The sequence below is a fragment of the Amphibalanus amphitrite genome, unplaced genomic scaffold (genome assembly GCF_019059575.1).
Source record: "Amphibalanus amphitrite isolate SeventyFive unplaced genomic scaffold, NRLGWU_Aamphi_draft 000035F_arrow, whole genome shotgun sequence".
Taxonomy (NCBI): Eukaryota; Metazoa; Arthropoda; class Thecostraca; order Balanomorpha; family Balanidae; genus Amphibalanus; species Amphibalanus amphitrite.
In genome coordinates this window covers 1,442,705-1,465,335 of record NW_024881531.1, presented here as the reverse complement: position 1 = coordinate 1,465,335, position 22,631 = coordinate 1,442,705, and the positions used below count along the sequence as shown (strand labels likewise).

The 22,631-nt window shown below is 51.0% G+C and overlaps 1 protein-coding gene across 5 annotated transcripts in view; it reads right to left on the bottom strand.

The window, feature by feature from the left end:
• Positions 1-8,133: 8,133 nt before the first annotated feature.
• LOC122371403 (cyclin-dependent kinase 17-like) overlaps positions 8,134-22,631 on the bottom strand; it is a 54,478-nt gene continuing 39,980 nt past the window's right edge. For all 5 annotated transcript variants that reach the window (XM_043347715.1, XM_043347706.1, XM_043347721.1 and 2 more), the window contains 5 exons: positions 20,502-20,655; positions 18,241-18,362; positions 15,499-15,743; positions 9,357-9,694; positions 8,134-8,995 (listed from right to left, as the gene is read on the bottom strand). In XM_043347715.1, the coding sequence (XP_043203650.1) occupies positions 8,877-8,995; positions 9,357-9,694; positions 15,499-15,743; positions 18,241-18,362; positions 20,502-20,655 (978 nt within the window). In that variant the 3' untranslated portion in view covers positions 8,134-8,876. The remainder of the gene's footprint in view (positions 8,996-9,356; positions 9,695-15,498; positions 15,744-18,240; positions 18,363-20,501; positions 20,656-22,631) is intronic.

Sequence of the window (22,631 nt, the reverse complement as noted above, 5' to 3'; positions counted from 1 at the left end):
AGCCCGGCCCGGCCCGTCAAAAATAGCAATCTAGTTATTGTCTTAGTCTATTGCTATAATAAGCATGATTGATTACACTATTTTGAGAACAATTCAAATTGCATGAATATTAACATGACAATCATGACTCCCTTCTTTTCAATGAATATAATCATTTCAAGTACCTATGGCACAAATGTTAACAGTAACAGCAAGCACCTTAGTCAATTAGGTCATGATTACACACCTATAAAAAGTTAACATGATTATATTAACCACATTCTATGAGTAAAGTTATCTTGCAAGCTGATGTGTGTGAACATTATCATGCATAATTGGTGACTCTAATGCATACTTGAAGGAAGTATTTGCAACTTACTCTTTACTTCCCAGCACTTACCAGCAGAAAAAAAGCTTGACTTATGGGAATTGATGAATCTGTCTCATGTCTGGGATTGACCTTGCTGTTAAATTCACTCCATTGATGCTGCAATATCAAAAGCCTGAGAAAGCATACAGAATAGGTGACACTAGCTTTAGCACTGTCTTCCAAAAAAGAGAAAATCTATCCATTTATCAGCAAAACTGATTTAATCTATTTTCAATTCATGCCCACGTGTCAACCGAATCTCTGTGGACAACTATCTGCTGCTTTCCTTGCTATTTTATGTTAGGCTCTTTTCAAGATATGGATATCGCTAGCAGCGTAAACAGAAAACATGGTAAGTTTGAAATGGCATTGGGTACTTTTGCGACTTTTACGCATCATCATCGTCAATTGAAAATGAGCGAACACTTCTTGATTGTCGCAGCTGCGGAAGGCAACGATTCTGACCAATTGTATAATAAATCATATATAATCAAGTTCTTATTTTGTTTTTCGTTCGAGTTTTCAGACTTCGTGATCTAGGTTTTATTTTCTATTCGTTGCATTTTGTTTTTTAGCTTGATACTAACTTAAAAAACGTATTTATTTGATATACTGCTGTGTATACGAGTAGTAAAGTAATCTTGGTGTATACTACCACCTATAGATGCCGCCAGGGGGCGTCGAAGTCTAGTAGGAAAATCTGGAAATCCCCGGCGTGACGTCACGTCGGGGATGACCGACGGCACCTTGCACTGAAAGATACGGCAGAACGGCTATTTTTGAAAAATGATTAAAAATACTTTTGTGCTGTTATGACACATAAAACGCTTATCAGCATGTTCCTCATCATGTGATAAAGGCATATCCGTGGTCGAAAATAGCCGAGACCCTCCCAATTTCCAACCATCGACCTGATAAGCAAAGGATGTAAGCGTAATCCTTAAGGGCGACTTTCCGTTACATATCTGTACATATGCATCCTTATGGAAATCGGTAGTTTGGCGATTGGCGACGCGCGCGACATCTGTGCTGCGACTGTAGCGACACCTGGTGGCTGCTTTTCTGCTGTATGTAGGTATTGGGGTTTTGCCAGATGTGGTTCCTACTGCTACACCACTATGTTGACCCAATACTAGAAAAGTTATTTTGCTAGTAAAAGGCAAGCAAATTGAAAGTTGATTTATAAAATTGCTTATAAATGATTACGAGATAATGATAAAGAAATTTTGATTGAATAATTATTTAAATAATCAACCGTGAAACTATATTCTGGTAGGTTTAGTAGAAATAAGTCCGTGCAACCTTGTATTTAGGGCCTTGGATGCCGCCACATAAACATAGCGCTTGCATAGCGCCATGATGGGAGATTTTGTTGAGAAGTGGCTGGATTGTTGTTGTGAATTATTTTGACAAATTTATGGACATTTAAGGAAGCTTTCATCGCGAAATACTCTGTAGAATTCCTCGTTACTTACAGTGTGATTCGTGAGTATCCTTTTAAGGTTCTGTTCGTTAAAAAGCCGTCGGTGAAGGAAAAAAGACTGTGTTGGAATTGTCTCACTATCGCCATATATAAGTGTTAAACTTAATGTAGCCCTGTAGCCCATCATTGTTGAGTGGCTTCTTAGTTTTTGGAGTTGTAGTGCTAAGTAAGTTATTCTGATAACTACATTTTAACTTTTATTAACAAACTAATGATGCTAGAGATTCTCTGATCTTTTTGGTTGCGGAATTTTTATGAAAACCCTCCTATGTGTGACATGATGTGATATTGGATAATTCTCAAGATTCGAAAAATTCAATATGAAGTAGGTTTTCTTTCACATTGCTTAAATTTGGTTTAGTTTTAGTATTTTCCCAGTGGGTTTTGTTTGCATCAGTTTCCAAATTTTCTTAAATTGACATTAGTCGCAAAACCCATAGTCCACAAAGCTCTTGGCCCGGCCCGTCCATAGCCCGTTAACTAATGATATTTGGGGGCCCGGCCCAGCCCGTAGCCCAGCCCGGCCCATGGCCCGTTGGGCTGGCCCGGCCCGTGGCGAACACTGCCCCGGACTGAAGGGCTTCCCCAGCCCCAGCCACGTCGTCTAGTCACGCCGTCTACCGCCCTCACTCCCCCTCGCCCCTCCCAATTTATACCCGCCGTGTCGGCTTCCTTTTCATCCCCACCACCACCGACCGGGGCTATCGCTCTCCGAGTCCCGAGCCCACCACTCGCCTCTCCTCAGCCTCCGGCGGAAAACCCAGGCCGGTGGGTCGTGTCACCCATCCCCCTTCTATGACGCCGCCGGCAATGCCGTAACACGAGCGGCGCAATTCCCCTCCCCCCCCCCCCCCCCGACGATCCAGAGGGGCGCCCGGCGGCATATGTCACGCGCAGTTCTGAGTCAGGAGTCTTCATTGAGGCGTGTTGGGAGCTGTAAATTCCGAGCGGCTCACGACGGAAGCCGTTCGCAAGACCGTGACGGCGAGGGTGCGACGATGGTGCACGAGTCGGGTCATACTCATTTGTTACGTGGCACTGCAGATGAGGTCATGTGAGATACTGCAGAGCGAGGCTCACTGCTGGCCGCCAATGGAATCATCCATGGGTTAGTTGATAGAATGAATGATGTTTGATCGTTTGTGCTGCCCGGCGCTTTGAATTAACCGTATACGGCATGAATAAGATTATCACGAAATGCATACCGATATGCGAATAATCGTCGTCTTTGACTTTCTTTCTAAAGGCCGTGTTAAGCCCTTGTTACACTGCCGAATTTTGGTACACGAATGTGCACGAATATGCAAGTCATCCTATGTCGCGGACCGATTCGGGATCTTTCTTCCACGGTCTTGGCATTTCGCAGACCAGTCGATGTCCACCGCGCGACTTTTACGGTTCGTCACGACCGCCACGAATATTTCATGAAAAATGAAAATTTCGTGGCCGTTCGCCGAATTTAAGATAAACGAACATGATCGCCAAATAGTCGCCGAGTCGCCGCCGACATGTCGCTGCGTGCGTCGACTTGTTGCCAAGGTATCGCCGACTATTCGCAACAGATTCGCCATTCATTCGCGATGTTCGCCGAATCATTGATCAGCTTCGACCCGCGCACGATTAGGGGGGCCCCCACCCGTTTTCTGCAAATCGGGCTCTGTCGGCGAACTGTTCGCCTCTGTCGGTAAACTGTTCGCCGATTTCCTACAAGACGTGATTCGGCGACAGGGTCGTGGCCAAAATTCGGCAGTGTAACACGGCCTTTACACTGGAACACTGGACACTGGAAACGATAAATCTCAGGAGAGCTATAGGGGAAGCCGGGGGAAGCCCGGCATAGTAAGCTCTTTTTCATTTTTATTACAACCATACGTGCTGTATAAAATGTTGATATCCTGCTAGCTAGCTAAGTTCATTGGCCGTGTTTTCCCAAAAATTCGGTTTCGTGGAATAAGTATAAGGTTGAGAAAATCAAGTTTTAAAAAAGTGTTGATTTTTCTGGGGTAAGCCCGGCATAGGGGTAACGCCGGCCACCTCCCCAGCGCTTTACAACGAGTTGATGAAACCATTATGAGTTTTCCAAATATTAACGGAATGGGAAATATTAAGGTACTGATTATGCTCTGGACATCTTAGAGTTTATGTCACTACTGGTATTTTAGCTAGCGTCTACTACATATACAGCACAGGTCGATGAAAATCGTGATGCAAAATTGACAAAAAATGTGTATTTCAAAATTCCTTAAAATTTATTTTTCTTTTTACCTTAATGCATCATATTGCATATCATTCGACTCGGCTGATGAAGAAGAACACAACGACACCATTTTTGAAGCTCTAGCTTCACTGTCTGTCGCGTTATCTGCAAAAACGTAGTTTGACCCTAGTTGACCTTAAGTGACATGACTGGCTTTGTCTATGATAACATGTTTATTTTCGAAATTTATCTTTGATCTAAGTGTAAACCAAACCTGCTCAGTACCTATTATCTCATGGAAAACAGTGGTTTAGTGGCATTGCTCACGGTTGGGGGTAAGCTTGGCCACTCGCCCGGGGTTACCCCAATGTGCTAATTTTTATTTTAGAACAGCGATATTCGAAAAAAAAATGTCATACTTAAGCCAGCCTGCCTCGTCACCCCTCACTACAAACACTTAAACGGTCCTTACATAACATTCGTATAAATATTAGTACTGTATGGTATAACATTAACAGTGCAACATATCTCACTTTTTAGCTAAAAACCCTTAAAATATCATTTTTGCGCTATAACTTTAACAATATGCAATTTTTGTCAGCCTTAACTTTTTTGCTGGCGTTACCTTAGCTGCCACGCTGAAAGGACAAACAGTTGAGCATTTTATTGTGAATAATTTAGCCGGAAACGGGGTGGCCGGGCTTCCCCCGCGCCCGGGCTTCCCCCGGCTTCCCCTACACAAAAGCGTTGTATCACCCTGAAACGCACACCATCATGGTATAATTATAGATCGTAAAAGTGTATGGCATCAGTTTTGTTTTGTCATGGCTTGTGCGCTGCCGTTTGTGATAAAGTAGGATATAATCATGACGCATACCTTAATTATGAAGATAGGAGTATCGTTTAATGCTAACAGGGTATACGTTCTCCACATAGGCTGAGGCTTTTACCTCGGCGTAATGAAAACAGAAAACACGAGCTAATAGGGCAGAAATCCAAGCGTTTGTTGTCAAAGCCATGTGACAGGAGCCGTAACATCAATGCATGTTTACACGGGGTATACTGATTATTGGGCGAGTTTACTTTACATTTAGGTACAAGGCAGCGAGCACCGAGGGAGAGTTAAAACGACGAGCATTGCATTTATCCGTCTCAGTCAATTGTATACCTACCTATAATCAATTTTTAAGTCATAGGTAGACCTATAAATAGGTACCTGAAATGCTGAGCAGGTACGTCTGTCCAGTCACGCACATGCAAACGTTACGTATGTACCTTCTCCACTTCAGCGCATAAATCCGAGGACAGTGCGTGCACTGCGGCTGTGATAAGATCTTCCGAACGGAATTAATGGGCCTATCGGGACACGCGTTCGGCGTTACTGTTCGCCGGACATCGGACCATCCCACGCCCTATGACCGGCGACATGCAGGTAAGACCTCATCCGGCTCAAAGTGCGACACTCGCGGAGAAGCTGCCGCTCTCGACGACCGGGAGCCGGGGACGAGGACCATCGAGACGCGTCGTAAACCGATCGTTCAGGATCAGCTCTAATCCCCGCGCGGGCTCCGGGGTCACTCTCACGGGGCGTGCCGTATCATTCGTATCATCATCCCAGATGTCCTGTATGTCTGAGAAGAAGCGACTCGGGCCGCCGCCGGGCACGCGCTAGTATCACCTCCCCCATCACCGTCACATCTATATACCGTCTGCGTCCCCCTCCCTGCACACCCCGGGGCCTCGACTTCAGTGTCATATTTCGACGAACAGCTCAGACCCGTCAACTCAGGTGCACCTGCCGTGTCAACTCAGGTGCGCCTCTATGATGCAAGTCTCGTTGATATCGAAGACCAGCTTATCACTTGTCACGAGAGGGACGAATTCACCAATCGGACGAGAGTCAGAAGCTCAAACAGCAAACTACCGACGCGGAGAAGGACTGGAGAGCGTGCGACACATGTCACTGGCGGCGCCCGTGCCGACTCCTGCACGGGCCGAACAAACATTGGCTCGTGACCAATCAGTACACTGCATCATGAACAATGAGCAATATCGCATTCTGCCCGTTTATACCGACAGAATCATCCGGTTGGAATCTCCATCGTAGGGCATGACTGGCTGGATGTTACGAAGCAAAGCCTGCCGCGGGCATGGCACGATGGAAGATTCGGGGATCAGACGGGTCCTTGGAGAGCGCGTGGCAGCGTGATTAGATAGATCTGTCTGCGGCTGTGTGATGGATTTATAAGGTGTTGTAAGGCGCCGTGCGGTTTTGAAGGTTAGATGGTGATTGAAAGACCCACGGTCACGATCCCTCTAGAGTCCGACCTCTGACTCGGCACCACCTCGCCGATCTGACAACCCAGAAGGTAAAACCAACCATCATCACGTTAAGTTGGAAGGTCAATCAGGGTGGCATGAAACGGCTTAGGTATTGGTGATGGCTTAGTTAGTCATGAAGGCTAGCAAAAGATACTTAATTGATGCTGCGATTTCCAAAGATATCATGATAAGCTGATTCATGGGATGTCCGGTCCGCCAAAACCGTTCACATGGTTCCCCTAGACCACCATACGTGCGGTAACGTTCAGCATAAACTGCGTATTTGGCACCGAACGATGCTTGCCGGGAGCAGTCTGGCCTCACCAGACACTTTCTAACCGTGATTCAGAGGGGTGCTCCACCCATCGGGGTGGCCCACGCTACTGACACAATGCCCGCCGCCCACCGCCGTGCCGGCCCGCTCGCCGTCGGGACAGGTCTGACTTGGCTTCGGCTGGAGTCTGACCTGAGAGGGGGGCCTAGGTAGTAGGTACTAGGTAGGACACGGTGGAGAGTGGTGCACCGGGATGGCGAGCCGCGCATATAGACAAGGGAAACGCCCCAGGGAATCTGAGGAATATAACCTAAATGCCTTCAATAGATAAGACACATGTAGACATTGAAGGCTAACACTTAATTGATAAACACGTGTAGCGGGGCCCGGGCTGTAACAGCTCACCGCGCGCGGAGGAGGCGCCCTCCATCCCCGTCCGCTGTGATGGCTCTGTGTCCGTGCGGTACTAGCGGCCCGACCGTCACGGTGCGTCAATCGTTCCACACTCGGGGTGTTGATAAACCATCTGATCGGTCATGGACGGCTACTAAACACATCAACACACTCGGCTCGGGACCACCCGTCCGGGACCGGCGCCGACTGATGTTCGTTACGCCGCCGTTACGTCGCCGTTACGCCGTATGATCCGACTGTCTGCCGTTACGCCGACGGACGATAATCACATCGGGAACCAGTCTGATGGTGACGACCATAGAAATAAAGACGTGACGGCGAGCTGGGCCCAGATACAGATAGGGGGAGGAGGGAGGGAATAGGTGGGGCGAGCAGTCGAAAGAAGAAGGGGAGCGGACTGAAGATGAGGTAGAAGATATGTTAAGAGTAGATAAGACTGAGAGAAAAAAGTAAGGGAAGAAACGGAACTCAGGAAATGCAAAAGAATCTGGGAAGTAAAAGGTATGGAGTGAATGGGAAAAGAACGCAAGCGACGTAGATACTGAGTGAGGACTGAATTGGTCGTTTTAACAGGTGTGACAGACTTCTCAAACAGCGTATGAATCAGAACAGTGACGCGGTCGGGTGAGATGTTCGCCGCCTGCTATAAGTGACGGCTGAACTTTGAGAACTGACTCATCACCTGGCCAAGTTCCGGGTTGCTACTGGGCAGTGAGGTGTGCTGACGAGTTTACTACGACCCGGTGGAAATTGAGGTAGCTGCTCTGCCCATTGGAGACTAGAGAGAAACAATACCTAAAAAAAACAGATTCATTGCGTCCGGGGGCAGTCTCGTATGCCGATGGGGTGCCGAAAGCGATGCATCGAACTTCGAAGAATAGCCCTTTCTGTGACTGCGACGCTAGCCTAATGTCTGTGGGTGATCAATGGGCATTTTTCTTTTCCAACTGACACACTTCAACCCAAACTGCATCGCTTCGACCCATTCAGAAGTCACTTCCATCCAGTCCCAAACTGTGTAGACCGCCACGGCCGCCCACCCACGCTCCGCAGACTCATCGACATCTCGCCCCCCTCCAACGTGAAACACCAGCTATACAAACAGCTTTATTGACGATTTTGGTCGGGCAACACTGTGTATGTGTGTGTATGTGTGTGTGTTTGTGTGTGAACATTTCGCCTCTGACAAGGGACTCGGGACCGCACATCACAACAACACCCAGCGAGCCGTTCCCACACAATGTCCGCAGAACGCTGCAAAAATAGACTTCCCACGACTAAACAACTGCGGGGAGGGTCGGCCGGGGCGCGTCCGACCGGCCCGGCGGGGAGCCGGGTCGGGGTGAGGACCCCAGGTCAGTCAGCGCCGCCCGCCGGCTCTGCGCCACTGAAGAGCGCCAGAGAACGCCCGGATTTCGGCTATGTCACTAGATCCGGCAAATACACATAGTCACGTCGCACACACGACACGGCACATTGGGAACGCATCATAAGGTTATTTATATACGTAGATATGAACGCGCAAAAGAAGTTACAGCCACGCGATTTGACAAATATTTCCCTTTATCTCTCGCTCGTTCTCTCTATCTCAGTCGCTCGCTCGGCGTGTTGCCCCGTCTGTCTGTCTGTCTGTCAGCGCCGCTGCCGCGTGGGCCGGAGACGGTCAGCCAGGGCGCGGGCCGGCGCGGCTGAAAGACGACCGGTCGGACCTTGAGAGACTAGTGGACCACCGCGAGCGAGCATCACCGGCCGGAATGACGAGCCGCGCCGCCCGGCGGCCGGCGCACACACTACTAGTTCGGAATATTGCCGCGTGGCAGCGCTGGGCGCGGCCGGCTCAGAGCATGAGCGTCTGCCGTCGCTGCCTGGCGCCGGACTGCGACTGGCCGCCGCTGCTGCCGCCGCGGCCGTGCTCCCGGCACAGACTGATGCCCGGCAGCGTGAATATTGAAACATCTGAAAACACAGAGCAGGGAGAAACGTCACGATACGAGTTACGACTGGAAAAGCATGTGCCAACTAAACAACCCTGCCATGGTTGACACTTGCACGAGCTGCCAGGCCCTCAATCAGCTCACATTATCTTCTATCTTAATCCTGAAATCCTATTGGTTCTCCCAGCTATCTCCGCAATGCAAAACCATGTCACAAGTGTCACAATCACGGCCTCAGACCCTATACCACCCAACTTTACCCTCCAAACCTAACAATGCTATATCATCCCGCACAGTCTCGAAGTCTGATTCCTCCCCGCCTCATTCCGATCCTCGATCTCCCCCTACTCGTTCCTTCCCACTCTCTCCCCACCGTTACTCACCGTCTGGTAGTGATAGCACAGCCGGCCCCAGGGAGCCAAAGTACGGGTGTCGCATGGCGTCGGCGGCGGCGATCCGTCCCGTCACCTCGTACAGCAGGAACTGTCGCAGCAGCGCCAGGCCGTCGCCGCCGAGCCGAGGACACCGCTCCGCCAGCGACTCGGAGCGGCTCGGCGGGAAGTTGTACTGCTTAAACTCGTCGATAGATGTCACCCCTGGCCACGTCTGCTCGGTCGGCGTGCCGAGTGTCTTGAAGATGAGCATCAGCTCGTCTTTGACTGTGGAGCCGGGGAAGAGTGGCCTGCCGGCCGCCATCTCGAAGAAGATGCAGCCCACGCCCCTGTGAAAGGAAGAGTCCGGTTAGAGACAGAAAGCGAAATGGCTGCTGGCGCAGAACAGCGTTAAAACATACAGATAAACATGAAGCATGGGTTACGTCTAAACTTCTCTGCTGAATAAGAAAATCACACAATGAGGGAAAAAGCAGATGCATGCTGACCAAAAGCTAGTCTCGAGCAATGACCAGAGCAGAAGACAGAACATCACGTAACTTTTCTGGGCACAAACAAATGAGCTGCACTTCATTACTCCGATTTGGGTTTCACCGGTCACATGTGCGCAGAAACGTTGACTTACAGATAGCAAACCAAAATAAACGGTTCTGTTACGACATAAGCTACCCTGACAATACACAGACACACTTGGAAGTAAAGCATATTATGTAAGCAGCAGATTTGATCGTACGACGAAGCCTTAGTAGCAATTACGATAATCGCGGAACTAACTTCCAAGGTTGTCCAGCAAATCAATGCCGTCCTAGAGAGCTGCCAATGCGCATCAATGCGGCGTGCGTTTGTGCGTGACTGCGGTGTCCTGTAGGGCTTCAGAGTCGTAGGACGTCCACAACACTACTCGGGATTCGCCCCGGATGGCGCACAGCCGGACTGGCCAGACGGTGCGCACTGCGCAGTGTGTAGGCCAGTTGAAAGCGACGGCGTTCTCTCACCGTTCCGTCGTTTCCATCCTCAGGATACTGAAATCCTTCTCCTCCACGCCGCAACCCCCACTCCGGACTGGACAGGCATCTTTATCTCATGCGGGCTGCTCCCTTGGAGCGGCACCGCTGCTCCCGAGGGAGCGCACCCCGTAGCCGGGTGCAGATAGTGCTTGGGGGGCTGGTCGGCCTGTCCATTCGGACGGGCTCAGCCCCGGCGACTTTCTAGGGTGTCTGCCCAGACCAATGTCTCCCCCTAAATCCTATCATCCTTCCGGATCTGAAATGGTCTTGTCAGACCGAAAGAGCCTAACCCAACAAAACAAACAAACAAACACACAAACAAACAAACAAACGAACAAACAAACAAACGGCGTTCTTCAGGATAAGCTGCTTACATCGATGATGACATGCAGGACGATGTTTTGTGACGGGAAGACTGACCGACGACAGTTTTTGACAATGACAACTGAATGCGGTGAGCTAACAATTATGGCGATATTACATCACGCATGTCTGCAAGGACCACGCTAACTATTCAGGCACCACACAATCCCATTGCTGCTTACATTGAGCATTAGAAGTACGGCCCTCCAGCAAAAGAGTGGTTGGTTAGCCTATGTGCTTTTTGGGTAATAACTTTAAATAACAGAGACACTCCTGTAAAATGACTCAATAGCAATGAGAATAGGGCTCGCGCGCACATTTCGGCAGTGGTTTTCAACAGCCATTAGACGTATTCATCAATGCAGATCGATTATTGTGATGTTGGCAACCAACCACTTAATGCCTGGAGGGCCGTACCTCCATCAAATGCGGGAACTCCTCCGAGCATCTGTGGCGAGTGATACTGCCATTTCCATTTCACATCGTCTGTGAATGGGTCACTGCTCAACCAATCACTGCTAGTTGGTAATGGTTAGTCACTGTCACTCTCTGCCCCGTCCTCATCACACCAACCAAGGCGTCCTCTGTCCGGTCACACCGCTCTGGCTCGACCAAAGAGTTAGGAGGTGAACTTTTGTCGCCTTCTAACGACGCTCAGTTCCACTCCAATTGACTGATTTCAGTTGACCTTTCGAATCTCGATCGTGGACAGCCGTGTCACCATCATTGACCGCGACATCTATTGACGTAGTGTGGAAGGACCAGCTTCTGTCCAGATTTCACGGACTACAAAAAAGAAGCGTCCAACCGTCGCTATACAGACACACCAAAGCGCTGCGCAGACCACCCAGGACAGCTCCCGCTCCGCCCATCCTTGACCTGTCTCCAGGTCACCCAGAGGACAAATTTTCGTATGGCGAGGCTCAGATCCATATCTTCATCTCGCCCTGGGTGACCGGGTGTCATATGACAGCACACGGACCTCCATCTCGCTCGCCCGGGTGTCAGATGGCGGCGCACAGCCTCATTAGCCGTGGCGGATGACGGGTGGGAGTCGCAGACCGCCGCCGGCTGACGCCCATCGGAACGGGACACGGCTGGCTAGTCAGCGCTCCAGAGCAGTTACTGACGTGGAAAACAGTGTGGAAAGCAGCGCTGGATGATTAGTTCTCTGTCTGTACGCAGACTAGTTGATACGGACATACAAGGATGCTGACAGGCGACTTGTTATATGGGTACCCGTCAAAATTCGTGGAGATTTGGGTCGATATTTGTCCCACAACTGATTTCCTAGAAATAATTACCTTTTCATAAACCATGCACCCTAGGCTGTTCACAGTTGAAATTATTCAAAAATGCCATTGCGCATGCGCGTAAAATGGTCCGTGACCCAGAAAAAAATAAAAATTTCGTCTGGGTCACGCATTATCAAACCAGATACGTTCATTCACCTCATGCGCGATATAACCCCCTTATCGGCAATGACCTTCTCCACACGTAGGCGGAAAGACTTGCCTGTCTTGATGATGTAGGTGGGCAGAATTTCTCTTCTGGGTCACGATTTTTTTTCCTGGGTCACGCTAAAATTCGTGACCCAGAAGAAAAAAATGCGTGACCCAGGGGAATGTTTTTTACAGTTTTCCGAATATGGCAAGTTTGTTATCGAATACTAATCTCCAAGTACATCTTATCTGGAGTACCTGAGCACGCAGCAACACGACACTGTGATTCTTTTCGACACTTACCAGCCACAAGCCACAAGGGCGTGTGACCCAGAATAAAGAAATCTTATGGCACGCAGGAGATGATTTCCCCTGGGTTCGCCCAGCCCAACTGACAGTTTTCAGTTTCCGCCCCCGCTCTCTGCGCCTTCGCGGGATAGGACCATATGCAAGTCTGCAGACCCTGCTTACCCGGTCCGTAATGCTTTGAATGAGGAGCTAAGTACCGTGACCCAGAAACAAACGTGACCCAGAAAAAAGCTTGCCAAAAACCGTGGGACAGACGTTTTTGCGCTGCGCAGTTTTGCTAAATTGTATAACCAAAAAATAAGAACCATGAAGAGAAATTTCAATGTTTTTGCTATTCACAACGCTCCCTCGCGCTCAATTATCTCTAAAAATAACTACACAGCAGCTCTGTAGATTTTTTTCGCAGGTTGTGGGACAAGCTAAAATACATAGGCACACAAAAGCACAGTTTTGGAAAGATGTCCAATTTTTTTTTGCCACTTTGCTGTTGCCTTTTCAATGATTTTTTTCTTCAATCAAATGTCCAAATCTCGCGTACGGACCCGTGTTACGCTGAAATAAGCTCATTTATTGACGTGAGGCATTATTGAAATCGTGGGACAGCATATCTCCACGAATTTTGACGGACACCCTATAGTGCTTTCGATAGCAAAAACGCTTTCGGTGGATTTACAACATGGAGCATGCTTGCAACAGGAACGGCTTATTTTCTTTACTTTCAGGCAGCTTCCCTCCCCTCAGCCTAACCTAAAGAAACAATGCCGTCTACGTCGCAGACAATTGTGTTGAGATGGCTAATTCGACTTCATCAAGGAACTAATCCAATTCATTTCTCTGGCACTGACACACAATCATGTTTGTCGCGCGTCCTCATCTGGTGTGAGTTACATCCATTTCTGTGAACGAATCGCGCAGCCATGCCTCCGGCTCGTCCTGGACACACCCTTCGACCAGGGAGCGGCGAATACAAGCCCAGTGTCATAGTATTCCGCTACTTCTGGGCACCCGAGCGCATATGCAGATCGAAAACAGCTCTCAACCCGACCCAGTGCAACCGACAGCACCCGCCAGGGGAGTCGGGATGCTCCCAGATGCAAGGCGGAACACTATCTTGAAGGTTGGAATCAGCATCTGCAGCTATTCCACAAAGTAGCGGTATGAGACCGTCCCAGGAATGGCAGCCGTCTCTCCCAGTCGACACGACACGAATGAAAACTAAACATGTGCAAAGACCGCACACGATGAAGTAAAAATATTCACATTTTGGATCCTCATACTCAAATTCATTTTCGTGCACTGCTAAACCTCGATAATCCGCGTTCCGTCCTAAGCGACATGGTATGATATCGATTATTTCTCGTAGTATCCGGTAGCAAGTGAAAATTCGAAATAGCGATTTCTCCATCGTGAGATAAATCTCACTTCGATCATAACACCAGGAACCTTGATCCAGCAATGATCTAACACACCCCACCGCCAACCGGACACACCCACACCCCCTTCCGCCGCACGGACTAGGGGTCACCACGGCCGCCCAAAAATACCGCACTCAAAATAGCCTCAAACTGTTCAGTTTCCCAGAATCTTACTCCAAAATAGACGGGTAAAACTCTGCGCTGACGCCGGAGCTGGCAGCGGCACATGGCAGCTGCCGCCGCCGCCGCCGCCGCTGTTTACCTTGGAGGCGACTGGTGGCGCCTTTCGCTGCGCTGTAAACGCCACCGGCGCGCCAGTTTAGACGCGGCCAAGTGTTTGGCCGTTAGCTGTAACAGCGGACACGGGCCCAGCGTAACTTCCGACTGCTGCGCCATTCATTCAGAGACAAACAGACGCGTTTGTTGTCAGCCCCAGCCGAAATGACGCAATACGGGACGTTTGGGATGACCTGCATCCTTCCGTGTGGGCTCGCTGTGTGAGAAACAGAGTACGGAATCTACGGATGTTGTGGCCCAAATCCGAAAGGCATTCGACGTTGCATTCGCTATGGAGATATTGTTGCTGTGGATGAGTTGCAGTCCATTTCAGACGATTGCCTTGCTTAGTAAGCAGAGAATTTGTCTTTATCTGTCTTCAGCCCAAGCACAATATTTTCCATCCTTCTTGGGTTCTACCACAAGAGAAACCATGGTGGAAGCAAAGGCTCAAGCCTCGTAGGTTGGTTCGCATCAATACCATTAAATCCTCCACACCACCACCAAATCTCTGCTGTGCCGACTATCCTTTCTACACCACACAGCAACGAGATCTTCGAACCAAACGACCCGCGGTTACAGCTTCCTCCATTCTCGGCGATCGAGTGAATCGCCCCCCGTGGCCACCATCGTCCTAACCAAGGGAATACAGCTCCTACGGCAACGATCGTCCTCCGTTTAACGAGCGCACTATCTGGAGTGGGCGGTTCGGGCCCAACTGCCCGAGGTAACGAGACCACACGACCAGGCAATGCTCAACGTAAACTGAAAACATCTACACCGCTTTTTTATCGTCCTGGCGACGGGCCGAGAAGAGATTAACCACAAGATCTACCTTCAGCTACCTGAAGTGCGCATGTGAGTGATACTGATGAGCCTGAGATTACAGCAGCCCTTTACAGATTCCTCGGCTTTAACCTGAGCACGAATCACAGTCTAGTGATTGGCAGCAGCCTTTGGATCAACACCTTCCGCTCCAACATCAGCAAGAGCTAGTCTGTCCGGCGCCCACCCAGAGAGGAACTACTAGACGGTGTACCGGAGGAAATATTGGCACGATAGCTGACCAAGACCAGCCCGAGATACACAGACGGCTCAGCACCGCAGAGCCAGAGTCCAGGAGGAAACGACGGGGAAAATAGCGGGGAAAAGGCAAGGACGTGAATAAGGAAGCGGCACTGGAAGCGAAAAATGAAGCAGCGAGCAAGCCGGCAAGGAAACCAGCGGGAAACCAGCAAGAAATCTGCGAAAAAGGCGGTAAATCCGCTTGGGAATCATTAACCGAACAATGGAAGAGTCAGGGAGGGTAGCGGGGACTCACCACATGTCGATCGGCGTCGAGTAGACGGTGGATCCGAGCAGCACATCCGGCGGCCGGTACCACAGTGTCACCACCTCGTTGCTGTAGGTTTTGGTGGGCACCGACTTGGCGCGCGCCAGGCCAAAGTCGGCCAGTTTGAGCTCACCCAGCTGGTTGATGAGTAGGTTCTGCGGCTTCAGGTCGCGGTGCAGCACCCGGTACTGGTGGCAATAGGCGAGGCCGCGGAGCAGCTGGAACAGAAACAGCTGCCGGGGAGGGCACAGAGGGCAGTCAGAGAGCGGAATACAGCAGCGGACAGATATTATAAAGATGTCTGGGCGGGCACATGGGACGGTCAGCGCCGGGCAGGACAGCAGCAGTCCAGAGCGGGAATTGGGTGGGGTCAGGGAGCGGGATGCAACACAGTTGGACGTAAGACACGGCAGCAACAATCATACAAGCAACGGTGATGATGTGATGTTTGAGAGAAAGACTGTATAGATAGTAGGGTCGGGACTCGGGAGACGAGAATTTCGGGGCTGGGGGTGAGAGAGGATTGGTGATTGGCGAGAGGTAGCGGGGTCGAACGACGAACGATGGCAGGAAAGGGCTGCCATACAGGCGGACGCCTTGTTTACATACATAATAACCAACGCCGAAGATAGCTCAGAACGGTAAACTTTGCACAAAATACAACGGAGTAGACCGCGTCGTTAAAGTGAAAACAGAAAGAAGGCGAAGTAAAGCAATACAATTAACCAGATCGAGCACGACTCAGAGTTCAAAGAGTACATCAAACGAACAAACGAAATTTGGAAGTTTGCCGTTAGCGCCGATCGCCTTAAATGTGGATGAGATGGCCAAGTTTCGTTCGCGCTAATGAGCTCCTATATAGAAATTCGTCTGTAGCAATCCAACCAGCCGCGCGCTGTAGGAGCGGCATACCCAATAACGATCCTTTTAGATGCAATTAACAAAACGCCGAAGATATACAGCCCATAGGAACACCAAAGCAGCTCAAGGCATCAATTCTTATAACGTCCAATAGACGGCGCAACAGCGCCCGGTTCGACAGTGAGAATTTACAGACGGCGCGCCGGCGATCTGATTATTCGGCCGTTCGGCGCGGCCCCAATCGCTACCACATATTTTCCCGGGGGAGGCCATTTGGGCCACATATTTCCGGCGCCGCTCCAATAGCAGGCCCGTACCAGTCGGCCCATTAAGCGGCGCCAGGCCAAGATTGAAAATCACATGCCATTTGCAAGCGGCCTACTCGGCCGAGGGAGGCCGTCTTTTTGTGGCCGCCTCACGAGGTCCAGACGCCGGCTGAGTCACGAGCTCAGCCGTAAAAAGTGCGTGACAATGGGTCGGGGAGCCGGCGCCGGTCTAACTCCGCGGGCCCACAGACGCCGGCAGTGGAGCCGCGGCCACGGCCGGTTATAAGGCTGGGGTGATGGGGTGGCCGTGCCGACGAACCGGCCCACGCGGAAGCAGCCTCTAACCAGAATTCAGTAATTCTAACGGCATAGCCCAATTAATCAGTCTTACCCCATACCTAATATCACATGGCATGGGACAGAAAGCTGATATTTAGAGCCTATGTGCATATGAAATCCAGATGGGTTCCTTATTGAAAACATTGCCCAAGACAACGGCCACGGCGCAGTTACTTCTCAAATGAAGAGACTGCATTTTTTTTTTCAAATCAGTTCCCCATCTCCGACCTGAAGCCTCATTCCGTTCGACGCGTTCTTTGGCAGCTTCATCGCGCTGCCGTTACACACTAGTGACCACCGGTGGGCGTATTTCGCGTGCTGCATATCGCCCCCATCACCGCGACACTCCCTTCAGCAACTAACGGTCGTCGCAGACCGTATTATCGGCCTGGCGCGCGCCGCCAAAAACCTATACTTTGAACCAGAGCTCGGCTACCCGGGTGACACGCGCCGCACCACTTTTCCTCATATGTCATTCACAAAAACACTGCCGACTGATGGATGAGACATTTCTGACCAAAACGGGCTTGAAGCCGCGTAGTGTAGGTAGCTGTGAAGCGGCGTGGCGGCTCGTGCAAATTCAGAGGGTGTGGTGAGAATCGACCCTATGTAAACATTCAGTCAAGTGCTGCTCGAGGGGAGCTTTGCAAAAAGTAGCGGTCATATTGACAAGTAAACAAATTCCTTCGGCGATAGCCCTTCAGATACGATCTATCGCCCATGCGATGACGCAATCACCAACTGAACATACATTCCTACACGGCTTAAAATCGTAAGTAAAACAGGTCGCTAGCGGACCCTTCTATTCTGAAATTCATTGCAATTTCATACAGAGATTCCGTCCATAACGAAGTCGGCCACTTTGGCTGAAATATTACATGATCCACGTTGACATTATGACAATGCCGTGCAGATATATGGGCGTCATTCGTCAACGGGAAGCGCTGAGGCGGACACTTTAACCGGGCCGGGGACAGGTCAGGCGTGGAGACGATAGCCGCCGGGAAGAGCCAACACAGTCGCCAAAGACGAATGGGAAGGGGTGGGGAGGGAAGGGGTGGGGAGGGAAGGGGGGAGGAGCGGAAGGGGAGGGGAGAAGAGAGAGGAGGATGGAAGAGGAGGGAGTCCCTCTTACAGCTCTCAACGCCCATCGGCCTAATCGGCAACCGGGATGGGACTTCTAGGACCTGCAATTCCATACAAAACACTTGTTCGTGTCTGCCAGACAGACAACCCTGAGAGATTAGCCTACCGTTTCGCTTACCTTGACGTTGTTGAGGCTGAGTACGTTATTGCAGTCTTCCATGTACTGTTTGAGATCCTTCTCCAGAAACTCAAACACCAACGTCATCGACGTACTGGTGTTACACACGTCGTGGAGGGTCACTGAGGGCAGAACAGGGGTAAAACTGAGGTCAGTGGATGTCTCCAGGTCGCCATGAGGTCAGAGATTGTAAGGCCGGGAGTCACCATGAATAGAACAGCGGTTAACATGAACAGGATGAACGACTGACACTAATAAGTAAAGAACAGTTGAACAGTGATTACTGAAGCAAATAAGGAAGCATAATCAAAGGGAATAAGATTCTGTCTTTGTTTAACCACATTAAAGCTCACTAGCTTTGCATAAGCCTCAAGCCCAAAGACACGCACATAAATTATTTCTAATCGCACCAAATTTGTTCAAAACCCACTCACGGGCACGCACCCAACTCCACTTAGCATACGCACTGGCACGCTTAACCCCACACAAAAGGCTATCACAGGAGCCTACCCTCCCCTCCTGCCTCGACGCCTGCACAGTGCACACACCCCGCCAATCCGCCGCAAGTCTCACTGCCCGATATGGAGCGGCCAGTCCCTCCCCCTGCCTCCGCAGTCGTCCGTCCACACCCCGGCAGGACATGCCAGAGGTGTGAGTGGGTAGCCATCAGACGTTCCCCCCACCACCGCACAGCGTCCCCGACATAAAGCAAGTCCCCGGTGACAGGTACGGGGAGTGGAGAACACTGTCCACAGAGCCGCTGTCCCGCCCATTCTACCCGGACACAGCCGGACGGTGTGTCAGAGGGGACCCGGGAGGGACGTCGACTGTGTGGAGGCGCACCTGCGGCCTGGGTCCGGGTAGAGTGGGAGAAACAGGGTATGGTGGGAGAAACAGGGTAGAGCGGGAGAAACAGAGTGAAGGGTTTCCGGGAATAGCAGTCACTGGCTGTCGACAGGGGCGTTCTAAAATCTCACAATCGGATGCTTAGGGGCTTCGCCTCGCTTCCCTAGGGTTCCTGGGGGATAAATAAGGGCTAGGCACGTTCAGAAGGGTGGCGAACACCGTTCACAGATCCCAGACGCCTTACCGGATGTGATACCCAGCGGGCGGAGCGGTCACGCAACATTCCCAGAACCCACAGCGGTGATTCATCCCCCCGACCTACACACACACATTCCCGATTGGCGATACAGACACGTCAATACCGCAAAGCCGATACGGACTCAGCCGAACAAAGAAACCAGAATCTGCGCCGACACGCTACCCAATGCGGGGCACCAAACACGATATTAACACATCCACCGGCGGGAAGCCAGCCCCCGGGCGCTGTACGGACGGCCACCATCCCCCGGGAGTGATCTATGGTTGGCGAGATTGCGCCGAGAGATCTACCGACCGCTCACCTCGCCGGCACGCTCGCTGCGTTCGTCACTCTCCCAGCTACCCCCAGTCAGACGTGATATCCTTATTCATTAATTATCCCCTCCCCCTCCTAGCCCCTCCGCGACGCGGCCGTCCGCACGGCCGGCTAGCAGAGCAGGCGTCATGTCAGCAGTACGACGCAGTTGCCGCTTAGTTTGCCGACGTGGCCATTAGGCGCAAAACTAATTAGTAATTACCACACCACGCAGGTCCGCGATTGAGCGCATACCTAGGCAGCATTCCTTCAACGATTTTTTTTTGCCATTGATCGTCACACATCTTTTGCATAAACACATTTTCTTTTACGAAAGCATCTTGGAAAATGTTTTTCATAAACTTGGCTATGATAGCGAAGATATTGGAAAATCGTCGACGACATTTGTGATAAGGATCGTATGTCAAGTGGATATCACTTGTTGCAGGCAAGTATTTTTCCTGATACTGCTGGGAAGCTGATTGCTTACATAACGGGAACCCAGCATGCCCCTGAAGAGCCAAATGTACTCAGATATTGCCCACCGGGGAATAAACAATAACCGAACGAAAACTCCAGAAGCAATAACTGGATGTCACATTCTTACATCGACTTTCGTCACATTTCCGTCTACTTTGTCACGCCCCCTTCTGCGCTCACAGCGAATCAAACAGTGCTGCGCCAAAACCTGACAACCAATCATCACTCTGCAATCACATCCCTGCCTTACTCTTCCCTCTTCCTAACGCTTTGCCTTTCCTTACCTTACGCTTCCTCTGGTTCCCTATCTAGCTCTTTTCATCTCTCCCTCCATCCCTCCTTCCCTTTCCTTCTGTTACATCCCTCCCATTCTTCCACTGACCGATGTTGGCATGTTTGAGTTTCCTCAGCAGGGAGATCTCGCGAATGGCGGTGCAGGGCGCGCCCTCCTCGTGCTCCAGCCGAATCTCCTTCAATGCCACGATCCGGTTCGGAATGAGTCGCGACTTGCCCTTATAGACAGTAGCGTAGGTACCCTGTGGGAAGAGAACAGACGTCAGTGGCGGATTTTCCATACGGCAGAGCTTGGTGTCTTGATGGAGGGGAAAGGTTGAAGATGGAAACATATACAGACCGACATATGGCAAAAAGACAATATGGATAGACAGATGCAGACATAACACAGACACACAAAAACATAAGTACATCATAGTAACGAGATCGACAGAGATGATGCTAGACGGGAGTGGTCAGGAAAACAAGCCTTTCGGCCGAATGCGGTCGCCAGAAGGTAATACCAGAAGGTCGCACCAGGAGGAAGGAAAGCCACTCGGGTCGGACAAGGCCCGAGGTAGATATGGTTTGTAGATGTGTCCTCAGAACAGACACACTGGCGACGGGAGGCGTTCTGGGGCCGTATTCACGTCGACTTCGTAAGTCGATTTTCTTTCGTAAGTATAATTTGGTATTCACGTCGACACTTCTTAAGTTTTTATCGATGGAGTTCACGTGATTAAAAAAATTTACTTAAGAAGTAGGTCAAACTTAAGAAAATTCTTACGAAAAAGATCGACGTGAATACGGCCCTGGTCCGAACAGACAGTCGATCCAGTGATACACACAGGTGACCATCCACAACAGGGCACGCTCTTATGTATGCATGAATACACACAGCAGACGGCCACTCCTTCAGAGGTGCAACGACTCAGCAAATTCAGCACACACCGCACCGCACCGGAGTGCTAAATTACACCATCAAACCGCCCCTCACAACAGAATTACACCAGCCGGACCGCACATTACCATTAGCCGCACAGATTCCAGTCTGTACTGGGAATGTTCGCTGTCTGTCTGTCTGACGGGAAAATATGGCACCTCTAATGGCTCCATCCATATGGAGATGGCTACCGCGGGAGACGGCGGCCGCCCGGCCACAGGCAAGGTCGTCTGAAGGCCGCGCAGGGGCGGGGAAGGACCGCGGGCCACTGCAGGGAGGGGTCATAAGGACTCATCCTTTTAGCCCGAGATGAGAGCAAATAGAACCATTGTCCGTGATGTTATACGAACTACGAAGTGCTAAGAATTAAAACATCGACATCTTGGAAGATAGCTACAGAATATAAACATATTTTTTACCACCCTGCAGTGCTGCTGCGAGCTCAGACCGTTGGTAGTGGCGGTGGTTTTATCCAGTGGTGATGAAAAAAAAAAAACAGGAAAAGAAATAGAATTGGACGTGATAAGCCATCAAGAGAGAAGACTAGTGTTGAGAAGGTCGGCGCTGAGGAGCCGTGACTGTAAGGAAGGACCCTCAGGCAGTGACTGGTGAAGAAAGAGCGGGCCGGCGAATAGGGAGAGAGGGAGGGAGAACACGGACACAGCAGAAGAAAAAGATAGGTGACGTCAACTTTTAAAGGGCAGAGGTCGTGCTGCAAACTCTTCACTAGAAGCGCCATCCCGTGGGCGAACAAAGATCCTCAGAGGCGCGCCCGCGGGGCGGAGCAGCAGAGATGGGGACAGAGATGGGGACAGAGACAGAGGGGTGGGGACGGCTCTGGCGGCGCTAATTTCCTCCGCGCCGTTCCGCCGCCGCCTCCGGGGGTGACAGTCCAGCAGCGGTATCACAGAGCAGCTCTCTGTATCGACCGTCGCCCGGCGCGGCCCGCCGCCCGGAAGCCCTAATTGGCACCGGACCCGTCCAAAAACACGGCGCCGACGATAGCGGCCGGACTGCCCGGGACGGGTCCGCCGGGCGGGGGCGGGGGCGGGGGCGGAGCTGCAGAACCCTCACACCGGCCGTGAGAGGCGGCGTGCACGTGGATAGCACGGTGCAGCGGCGGCTGGCCGGCCGGTACAGCCTTACATGGTGTGGGGTGGAGCCCCAGCTGCACGTGCGACTGTGCTGTGGAGGCCAGGTCCGTGTCCAACACCCGCTCACTGGACAGTCGCGTGGTCGGTCAGGGTGACCCGACCTGATCCGACCTGAGCTGGAACTAACCCCCACCTCACACGA